Raw genomic sequence first — 11,532 nt, forward strand, 5'->3', positions numbered from 1 at the left:
TCACTACCTTCAGCTATGGTAGCAAGGCATGGTGACGTTTACAAGGGAAAATGATGTTATCAGCAGTGGGAAAAAGAAAAATTCTATAGCCTAGAAAACTGTAAGGCACTGCAAGGCACTCTGGGAGCAGAGGGCAGAGGCAAAACCCTCGATCAATGGCTCTTTCTCAACAGATCAAAAAATTTCAGAGTGAATCAGGTTTTCCAATGACAATCCAGGATTTGATTATTCAAAAAAAAATTTAAAATAAAACTGTCTATTTTAGTGTGAGGAAAAACATGTTAAGTTACAGTTGACCACTGTCACCAGAACACACCTTCACCGCCTCATCAACCCCCTCCTGCCACCCCTCTACAGGCCTGAAAAGCAACCTGCCCAGAAAACAGAGCCATCTTTCAGAAGGGGCAGGGCAGGTCATGACTGCGGGGGCTCTGAAATTCCGCTTCAATGGGAGGGTTGTGGTGAGCAGTGTGGGAAACTCAGACTGGCTTGAGGCTCACCTGCCCACCAAGTGAAATTTAAGGTCCAGCTTTAGAGCCCAGCAGCACACTTTATGGCTTTATCTTTCTGATGAGAGATTAAATGCTCACTTAAAGTTTAAATGGACTTTTAAAAAGTCACTACTTTGATCCTTTAGCAGTCTACAAGGTTTTAAAGTTGTAAAAACCATTAAGATCTCTATCCAGAGATAATCTAGGTCCCTTTTTTGCAAGGACTGAGTAAACTGGGAGTCTGTTCTGGCTACTTAATATTTCAGATGAAAATTCTAGGAAGTTAGGGCATAGATCCCGGAGACAGGTTCAGCCCAGGTGGGGGTGGGGCATTGGGGTCTTTGAACTGGCAGGTCTGCCAATCTCTACGCTTCCTGAGCATCTAAAGAAAAATTCCCTGATGAGATACTTACGCACGGTGTCATTACTGGAATCCCATGCCTCCAACAGCAAAGTGTAGGACCTCTGCAAGACAGATAAGCAAAGTTTAATGATTCAGACATAAGAATCAACTCTAGGCTGCTATAGTCTCTGGCGCACCCTGTGTGTTCCACCAACCCAAAAATAGAAGGCAGAAAAAGGCAACTGGATATTGAAGCCAGACCAACCTCTACTTTTCTCCTCAGCACTCTTTCCAGGTTGACAAAATAACTCCTTCCACCTGACAGGGGCACACTGGGGCTCACACCAAGCAAGCAAGCAGCCCAAAGCCCTGATCAGAAAGTAGTGCCTCCCTATATGGGAACTGATAGCATATAGGTTTCCCAAAACTGTTCAGTCCCCACTGCTAGTGTATGAGAAAAAAACTCACACAAAGAATTTATCCCAAGCCAACCTACTCAGGTATTTGTACTGAGAGAGAACTGCTAAGGTTACGCGTTAGGCCCTGGTGGGGCAGTCCCCAGGGAGGCCCCTTTTCCTTTTCAGAACCCCTTTGAAAGCCCTGTCTGTGTGAGACCATCCCAGCTCCCACAAGTATCAGGTGACTCTCGGAAGAAGGAGGGGTAGGCTCAAAGACTTAAGACAAAGGCAGCAACCTAGCTTGGATGGTGGGTTGGGTTGTGGCTGTCTGTGGGAGAAAGTACAAAGGAGAAGGCACTGCGCACACATGGGCTGTAGTTATTGATGAGTGTATCTGTCAATAAGATCTCACATTCCTGAAATAATCAGTTCGGTAACTAAACAATTCCCTGGATACTGACTGGCAAGATGCCAGCCATCCTACTAAAGCACTTTTTATCTTCTAAGCAGTGTGTCTCTGAATCCCCCATCCCCATGCCTCCTTCCCCAACACCCAAGCCATTAGCAAATTTCCACTTTTACTCAAATCTTCGCTTACAATAGGCACTGAGGTGAATCTTACTAAGCCTATCTGGGGGCTGGAGAACTACCGTGGAGAAAAGGAACCAGAACAGGTTGTGCAGCCCTGCTCTGCCACCGGCACAAACCCATGCAGTGCTTATGGTTGCTCAGATAACCACAATGCCACCAGAAATTGCTGCCAGGGGAAGAGATGGCACCGATAGGGTGTGAAAGCATGGGAGAAAAGCAGGAGGGTTCATTCATAAACTGAGGCGAGCTCCCTCCTCTCTCAGTGACACAGCAGGTCTGCTCTGACCACAAAAACATCTTGTGATAGACTCTGCCTTGGAATTCAGCCGAAATATGTTTCATACTTACAGCGGGGATTCCATTTCGTTCACTGATAACTGTGGGAAAATGCTCACAAAGCAGGCAAAACCGGGCAAGCTAGGACACATACCAAGCCCTCTACTGTTAGTGGCTGTAGGTCCAAATACATTGTTATTGTCGTTAATATTTTATTAGTGAAAGTTACACCTTATTTACAGCCTCTTTAAGTTTCCTAGGACTTCCTACAAATTATAGGACTCTTTCCGAAGAGCAGCAAGAAATTATATTTCTCGACTGATTCACGGTGAGAGCCAAGTCGAAATGAGGCCAGATGTGTGGCTGATTCTGTATAATTAAGCCCTTCATTTGTTGGTCACGTTGAGGCCCACATCCTTCACTTCAACAATATTGCTGTAATTAATCCTCTGATTAAATGCATTGATACCAAGAGTTTTGACAGACTTGCACAAGCACTAACCACACATAATACCCCCAAACACCACTGCAAAGGAAGGTGCCTTGGAACTAGCTGGCACAGCAGCATTAACTCAGCTTCACATTCGAGGCAGAAAGCATCCTTAGACCTTGCACAAGAACTTGTAAGGTCAAGCCATCTGCCAGGTTCACCTTGGACTCAAAAGTTGCTGACCAACACCACCCCAGCTGGAGAGAAAAGCCCCATGGGCTGACCAGTATGATCCCCTAATCAAGTGCCTTCCTTTTGGGGGGTTTAGGTGGGCTAGAATGAGGGTAAGGGCTTACAATAATGACAGCCAAGCTTGGGTTTTGCTTTCTCTTAAGAGCCTGGATTAGAGTTCCAGCTTTCCCGGGGAATGGGTACCCTGCCTTCAGAGAAAGGACTCCCTCCAAGGCTCCTATTAAGAGGCATTCTTGCCTCCCACGCCATCCCCACACTATAGATCAACAATCAAGATAATTTGGCAATGATTATTAGTTGCTAGGGAGCTTTAATTTTTCCCAGGCCCACGCTTGACCTCTGTACATCCCCAACTGTATGTCCGAACCCTGAGATTCTAGACCATGTGCACCTTGTGTCACTCAAGCTGATACCCAGCCACATGATTGGCTGCTACAAATCCCATCCTCAGCAGGGGCCAAGTCCTCAGCCCTAGGGGAGTTTGGAAGGGGCTTAGAAAAGCAAGTTTGTCTCCATCTTAACTTCACACCCAAATTCAAACCAAAAGCAAATCCCCAGTTTTGCTGGGGTTCAAACAATAAAAGAATTTGATGAGGTACCCAGATTTCATCTTTTGTCCTCAGCCTCCCCAGCGTAGTAGTCTGAGGGCAAAACAAGAGGCATGATAGCTCCCAGATCTTCCATCTGGATTTGCAAGTGAGTCACTTCTGCCCCTTCCCAGCCCGAAGCTCAAGGACATCTGGCACCACGGCAGCTGACTTCCATTCTTGTGAGGCTTTAAAAAGTGCTGCACTGGTCAGCTTTCAGACGGCCCTTTGAGAGATTTCCAGACCATTTTACCAACAGAAGGGTCTTGGAATCAAAGTCCCCAAGGCATACCACAGTTACCAAGTCGCCTTTCCAAGGCTGGGTCACCAGGCACCACCTCCTAGCCTCCACACTTTTGAGCTGCTGGTCTAGGCTTCATTCTTTGTCCTGCCCCACTCCATGGCGGTTACTTTGGCACTGGGCAAAGCAGTAAGCACTTAATTGCCACATTAAGCAGGGGGGGATGTAAGAAACAAAGGTGATTGTGTTGGCAGCTGGGAGCTTCCTTTTCCTGGCAACAGTGGTAGCCAAACCAAACCCTAAGAAGCGGCTGCCTTCCCTCCTGCCAAGCTGACGGACACAAACAAACCGCCATCCAAACGGCACGCGTGTGGAGTCCAAAACCCCAGACCACTACGACAGGCAGGCCCATCAGAGGCATGCACATCCTGGGAATGCCCCAAGTGCCAACACAACCATTGTACCCAGCCTGCTGGCCCCAGGTCTGTCAGGGGCCCTGCATGCACTCTGCTGACTCAACTGTTGCTTCCTGTCGCTTGTCCTGTATTAGCAGTATTTCTGGAGAGGCCCCATTCTTCCCCATAATCCTCACTTCAGTCAGTCCAGCCAACTCTATTGTCCTGCCTGTGTCTGGGTGGCCAGAGTATAAAATATTCTAGTCACAAAACGTGTTAAAAAAAAAAAAAAAAAAAAGAGTTCAGAGAGTCCATGTGTGGGGCACACACAATTTCTATCTTTTAGGGTTTGGGCAAGGTGAGGGGTGAAGAAAAGAACCACTCCCCCAGTGCATGCAAGCTGAGGCTCCAACCATAGCCAGCAACAATTTCTGCAGGGTTTGACATGTCAATAGAGTGTGATCTAGTTACAAAGGGTGATTTTCTCATCAAAGCCCACCTCAAAGACTCACCAAGGGGCCCCACAGCTCATATCCAGATTTGAGACTCTCAATGAGAAGCCCCTAACCCCTTTCCCATCATTACCCTTACCTGTTTGAAAGGCATCCCACTGATAATTAAATGCACCAGTTACAAAAGGGTGGTGAGGTTAATAGATAGAATACCGAGGAGCCAGCCAAGCACAACCATCCAGTTCACACAGAGCAAGCCTGAACAAGAAGCCTTTCTACTTATTTACCAAAAGCGCATAAAAACTGGGCTGAGCTGGTAGAGGACTCAGTTTGATAATTTACATGCCCCCTGCAACCACTAGGAGCCACCCTGGGAATGTCTTTCCCACATATGCACTGCCCCCAATGAGAGGTGTTACAGACACTATGAATAAGGGCCAAGGGGCTGCTGTGGGCCAAGCAATAATCAGAAGCCAGCCAACAGCAGCTTTCTGAACCGCACCTCCCCTCCCCAACACCCACCCCCCCTGCCCCCCCTCCCTCGCCCCATGTTAGAATCTTCACTTTCATGCCTCTAGACATGTCTTCTGGCCCTTGAAGGAAAAGGTTAAGTTTATTCTGTTTTAATTATGTTTAAAGTAAATTTAAGAGCTGGAGCCAAATGCCACTTTGGAGCAGCTTGAATCCTAAAACCTTGGGATAGGGGTAGGTCTCAAGAACTTCATCAGAAAGAACTTCTCAGGGATATGGGTCATTATGGATCATCAAGCTAGCAGTCTGCACACCCACACAGAATAGTCACCCTCACTAGAGAAAGCCTGACACTGGAACCAACTCTGGTCCTTACACAACAGGAACGGTGGTTGCTCTGAATCTGGCTGGCCAAGAAGTCCGCTCGCATTCCTGTTGTCACACTCGAAGGGAAAACTCCTTGTGGCTTTGGCGGCCTTGTTTTCTCATAAAGAGCTTCCTCCTCCACCCTAACTTTCCTATATGTCCTCTGTACAAAGCATCCCTGAAGGTACCAGTAAGGATGTTAGGTAACATTCAGCTGGCTGGCTGGGAGGTTATATACTGACTACACTGCTGCGTGCTTCCTCTTCTGACCCATTCAGCTTTCCACAGCACTGAGCCTAAAGCTTCACCGTTCTTTGCAATGCTCTGAGTCCCTATAGAATTATGGGTGTGGAGCTGGTGGGTTGCAAATTCTTGTAAATACTGGAGGTTTGAGCAAGTTGCTAAGAAACAAGACAAGGAGGAAGAAAACACAGAGAGGGTTATTACCTGCAAGGAAAACTATTAGAAATCAAATAAGTACTCCAGGTCACAGGATTCTACAGTGCTTACAAGGGTTCCTCTGTCTTCCATGTGTCCTCACACATCCGGAGGAAGGATGGCAGGGAACATAACCAGACCCAAGGACTGGCCATTTAGATTCTGTGATTAACCACCTGATGTCAGCTTGACTCTAACTCCTGCTATTTCGTCACTGAGGCTGTAAGTGTGAGAAGGGCTCAAGCTGGCATCCTTCTGCCACGTTACAGTCACATGCCATCGGCTTTTCCTAAAATTAATTAAAGTTGACCTCAGCAAGACTCTGAATGGGGTCAGTGGCACTTAAAGATAAAGCCAGATACTCCACTTGTTTCTCCCCAAGTCATTACAATTTAGGGCCATCAATGCAGCCATATGACTGAGGTTCTCAAAAACAGAAGTAATTATGCTAATACATTTTTAATGAGCAGGCACTACTGGGATTTTGAACTAATTTGGGGAGGTGCAAATTAACCATTTCAGTGATCAATTAATGGTTATTCCCAAATCATTTCTTGTTAAGCTCAATTACCTGTCATAAAGATGTTCTTATCACCTAGTCACCCAAATTGAGAATGATAAATCAGGTTCATTGCTACAAGGTGAGCTCCCTTGCAGCATGGAAGACAACAAAACAGAAGCCACTGGCACACAGCTGGAGCCAGAGCAGTCCATGCTGAAAGTGATATAGTCCAAGGGGGAGGGGCATATAAGCAAATATGATAGATACTGATGTGGCAGGGAAGCCCACTTTAGAGCATCTCCCAGGCTGGGGTGTAGACTGGGTTTCCTATGCGACCAAATCACCTGAACCACGAACGAGAGCCATAATAGCAAACAGGAGACAGGAATTATTTGACCCTTCTTCACTGAACCCGCCTTGCCAACCACAATGTTTCCCTTGCCCTGTAAGCCAATTTAGGAGGACTTAGCCCAAATGACAACTGTGCCTGCTCAGGGGTTGACGGCTTACGTGGCCAAGAGGCCAAGGTAGCATGGAGTTTTTGTTTGCTTTCTAAACTCTATATCCTCGCTTGAATTCCAATGGTCTATGCACACAGTCCACTGTTGGCTATCCAACAAAAAGACAAAAAAAAAAAAAAAAAAAAAAAATTAAGTTTGTGGTGTTTGGAGTCAAACCCAGGACCTTTAAGAATGCTAGGCAAATCCTCTGCCAGAGAGCTCTGACCCCCAGCCCTGAAGACCAGTTTGAAAGACAAGCTTCTAGTGTTAATTGCCAAAGTGAATGAAGCTGTGCTGTCCACAAACACTTGGGAAACTTACGGCTTTCACTGAAGCTAACACTCACCCTGGAGTCATTCTTGGAAGTTAGAGACAGCAGCGTTTCTCTAACCACACAGAGGAAAACAAACAACACACACACACACACACACACACACACACACACACACACACACACACACACACCACTTTCTCTTGGGAAGTAAAGCTTGTATTTCACAGGAGGCCTTTTTGGGGGGCAGCAGGGTGGAGAGTTGTTTATGAGTGATACATGTACTTGGCCCAGCTTAAAAAGAACCACATTCTCAGTGCTGACCTAGTAGGTCTCTCTTTCTAGAAAAGCCTAGTCTGCCTCATGGTTGGTGACCCGTGGGGCCTGAAGGCACTGAAGAGCACTAGCAAGTCGGTGGCGGAAACTAGCTACACTCACTCACACCCTTACAGCTCCTTGTCTGTGAAGAAAGCTCTCTTCCAGGTGTCAAAAGCAGGCAGCCACACTTGTAGGTCACTTGTCTCCACCAGCCTGTGGAGCAAGCCTGTCTGTTTCCATCCAAGCCATCCTCCCTCTGACCCCTCTCTTCAAAATAAACCTCAGCCAGGCCTGCCGTTTTTTTTCCACATCACTAATAAGATTCCTTTTATGGTCTTGTGAAAAGCGAGGGGGTCGGACTGATCCTAAGGAGGCTGGAACCACCTGCAGGCCCCTTCCTCCTAAACTCCAAACACAGTTCAAGGGCAGCCAGTAAGCATCCACCCTAAGCTTGGACCCAGCCAGATTTAGAGGTGGCCAACCTCTTTAGCTTAAAGTTCTCCCTAATAGGGGATTAACAAACAAGACAAACATTCTTTGTAAAAGTGAAATCCCACAACAGACACAGCCCTCAGATCTGAAGAGGACTTCACCCCGACGGCAGCAATCCCCTGCCAAAATAAGACCCTTTTAATAGCATGTTTTTGATAACAGTCTTATCGCACCCACAGCAAAGGCCAACTCCCGTAAACGCAGACTTTTAAGAGCCAGCTAGGCTTCACACACCCGCACAGCCAGACAGGCTCCTCTCCCGCCCCTCTGAAGAGTTTTAAATCACAGCCCAAACCCGCGGGTAGGAGGCAGCAGAGCGCACCCCGTCGGAGCACGTGGCGGAAAAGCAATCCTCCGGGGCACAGCGCTCCCCCTCTTACCACCCACCCTCGGAGCTCAAGCTTGGCCAAGCACCAGTCCTGGCAGCGAGTCACGCCTCTTGGACAACGGGCACACCCCCACCATTTCCCTTTCCTCCCCTTCTGCAATCGCACCCATCTTCCTTCCACCCATTTTGGGATGTTGCAAGGGCTTTGCTGCAGCCTGCCAGCTGTACGCCGGCCTCAAGCTGCTACGCGGGCCACCGGGAGAAGAGGGGACGCTGCACTTGCACCCGAAAACACTACTAACAGCGGGCCTCCGCTTCTAAGCCTTCCCTCTGCGCGGGAAGGGCTTGCGGAGGGCCTTGTGCCCTCCGGACGAGAGTATGCGCCCGCCCTTCCCGGGGAAGTTTGCAAACACAGCTGTTCTAGAGCTGGGGAACTGTTGGGAGCAAGGCAGCCAAGGCTACAACCAGCGGGGGAGGGAGGAAAGGGTAGGGGGCGGGGGCTCCTAGACTAAAGCCTGGACGCCAGCCCTAGACTCCTCTGCAGCCGCCACCCCAGGCTAGGAGAGCGCCCCTCCAACACACCAAAATCTCCCCTAGAGTCGCGGGAAACTGGCTCCCCCACACCCTGCAGGAAGGACACACCCGCCTTCTGGGCGGCTCACGGGAAAGGGGAGGGTGCCAACTTGGACAGCGTTCGCAGGGCCGACTGTGCGCAGTCGCTTTCCAAGGCGCTCTGAGTTTTAATTAGTTAAGCAAAGAGATCATCTATAATGACCTCTTGGTTGGGGGTGGGAATTGTAAGGAGCAAGTATAAAACTAGCATCCTTGAGCATTCCTCCCCTATTCCCCCACCCCCACCCCCAGACACACAGTGCTCTTCAGAATTCCCATTTCGGTGGGCTAATCAAACACCATCCAGAATGGAAAGACCCGCCTGGCCCATCTTGTTTAAGGTCTAGCTATAGTCTGGGTCCTCAGACTTGCCACCCAAAAAGACTCTCCACTTAACACCAACTTTCAAGCCAGGGACCATTAAATCCTTTTCAAGGCAATACAGGGCTTGGGCCCGCGTTCCGCTGGGTCCCGGAGTCGCTCACGCACTCACCGGCCAGGCGAAACTGAAAGGCAGCACGATGCGATTACGGTCGTTGCCCCGGCTGGCCTTGAGATTGAAGGTGTTGCCCCCGATGACAGGCGTAGAGCCTGAGCCGAAGCTGCAGGGTCCCCCGGCTGTGACCCGGGACTGATACTCCTTGAGGCACACTTTGAAGTACGTGTCACACTCGTCGCGGGTGCACTTGCGGTCGCCAGGGTTCCGGGTGCCGCCGCAACAGTTGCCATTCTGCAGCTCCCCGTTCAGGTTCTGCATGGACAGGATCTCCAGCTCAAACTGACCCGAGGCCCCGCACACCTGCCGGCGAGGAAGGACGGTCAACGCGTGAGAAAGTTTTTCTCTCCCGGTGGAGGTGAAGATTCCCTGCGGCCCCCACCCAACCTCACGCACACCAAGCCGCGAAGAATACTCGGCGGCAAGTGAAAATAATTTTTGCAAAACTAGATTCAGGGTTTGACCCGAGTCAGGGCATTAAAACCATTGGTTGCGGGAAAACTCAGACTACTGCCCAGAAGGGCCAAGGGCTTAATGACCACACTCTTCCCAGCCCGGAGAAGTTTATCTTTCGAGGCCAGGGGCTGCCCTCTGGGGAGCCAGCGTTCCCAGACCAGGTGCAGCCTCTCGGGTGAAGAGTCAGGGTCAGGGAGCCTTGTACTCAAGGGCTCCGGAACCTGCCCTGGGAACCACAGCCACCGGCGTCCAGGACGCCACGAGGGAAGAGAAAGGACCGCGGGGAGTAAGAGCTGAAGAAAGACTCCTACCTTGGCTCGCAGGGCACAGAGCAGGGCGAGCAGAAGGCTCAGGGGGCGCCCGGGCCGGCCGCGCGTCCGTGGGGACCGCATCGCTGCGCCGCGCGCCGCGGGCACTCCGGATGCCGCCGCCGCCGCCGCTGCTAGCGCTGGTACTCCCGCCGAGGCTGCCGTCGCCGCTGCCCCCGCGGCCGCCGCGTCCGGGCTCTAATATACTCCGTGGATTGGAGCATGCACGACTGGAAAACAACACTTTTCAAAAGCCCTTTCAAGAGCAGCGCGTTCCAAAGGCAAAGAGCCCGGCCTCCTTTTATTATTCTGATCGCTTCTTTGAGTCGCTCCCCCTCCTCTTCCACCTCTCGGCTTTCTTTCCTTCTCTCGCGCTCCCCTTTCTTTTATTATTATGATTATGCGCAGCCTTTTATTCCCTTTCAGATCAGCTGCATGAAACTCGAGGGAGGGAGAAAAAAAAAAAAAACCCTGAGCTTAGCTCGCCGGCCGGCTGCAGGTAACACAATGACGCGTGCCCGCCTGACTCTCGAAGAGGGACCCGGAGCGCCCGTCTGGGAGCAGCGACTGGAGCTGGCCACCTCTACCCAGCACGCGGAACAAGGCGCATGCGCGATTGTTAATATTCATAAGGGGCGTATCCAATAGAGGGCACGCCCCTTTCCTCCGGGTTGTTGGGGAGGGGTGGAAGTTAGAATGGGTTGGGGGGCGGGGGGATGCGGGACAAACCGGGTGGCGTGGTCACCCGGGGGCCCCCCACACGCAGACCAGCGCCTCAGGGACATCGGGCAAAGAGAAAGAAAGGACCTGGAAGGAACGTGGAGGAGCCAGTGGCTCCGAGACGCCCAGAGTGCCTCTGCCGGACCGCCCCCTCGGTGAGCGGCCTGGGCTCCCACGCAAGCCCCAGGTGTAGGCGCCGCGGTGCGGCCGGAGCAGTCGGGGCGGGCGGCTTCCGCCTCTCGAGCCGCCTGCGTCAGCTGCGGCTTTAGCCGAGGAGGAGGGTTTGCCCGCCGGGAGCCCGGGCCGCTCCCAGCAAGCGAGCCCAGAGCACTGTGCTGGCGGCGGCGGCGGCGAGACTGGCGCGCTCGCCGCCGTCTCCTCCGCCTCGCACAGGCGACCTGAGTAGACGCTGCTGGGAACTTTGAAAAACTTTCCCGGAGCCAGACTTGCCGCAGACTCGAGGGAAAGCCTCGGCCGCGCGCCATCCCTTTCCCAAATCTCAATCCGTGGAGCCTTGGAGGGCTCCGAGCTTCCTTTCCAGACCGCGCCAGGGCAGAGGCGTGGGGAAGCAGGGTAGTGGGCGGCGGGTAAAGGGGTGGGGGTGAGTGGGCACCGTTCTGCTCGCCCTTCGGGAATGGCTTGCGGAGACGTGGAGGGCTCCGCCAGCCTCCCGCCCCGGCGCAGTGGCGGGATTGCACCTGTAGGCGGCCTGCGTGCTGCTCTCTGGGTGGCGAGGCGCGGCCTGAAAAACCTCTCAGCTGTCGCGCAGGCCACAGAACTTGGCTTCTCCTGGGTGGT

The 11,532-nt window shown here is 51.5% G+C and overlaps 1 protein-coding gene across 1 annotated transcript in view; it reads right to left on the reverse strand.

Annotated features, from left to right (window-relative positions):
- Jag1 (jagged canonical Notch ligand 1) overlaps window positions 1-10,127 on the reverse strand; it is a 35,376-nt gene extending 25,249 nt beyond the window's left edge. The window contains exons 1-3 of the mRNA XM_051144725.1: window positions 10,018-10,127; window positions 9,248-9,553; window positions 905-956 (exon numbers count right to left, since the gene is read on the reverse strand). Coding sequence (XP_051000682.1) covers window positions 905-956; window positions 9,248-9,553; window positions 10,018-10,098 — 439 coding nt within the window. The 5' untranslated portion in view covers window positions 10,099-10,127. The remainder of the gene's footprint in view (window positions 1-904; window positions 957-9,247; window positions 9,554-10,017) is intronic.
- Window positions 10,128-11,532: the final 1,405 nt, after the last annotated feature.

Source organism: Acomys russatus, chromosome 4 (assembly GCF_903995435.1).
Source record: "Acomys russatus chromosome 4, mAcoRus1.1, whole genome shotgun sequence".
Classification (NCBI taxonomy): Eukaryota; Metazoa; Chordata; class Mammalia; order Rodentia; family Muridae; genus Acomys; species Acomys russatus.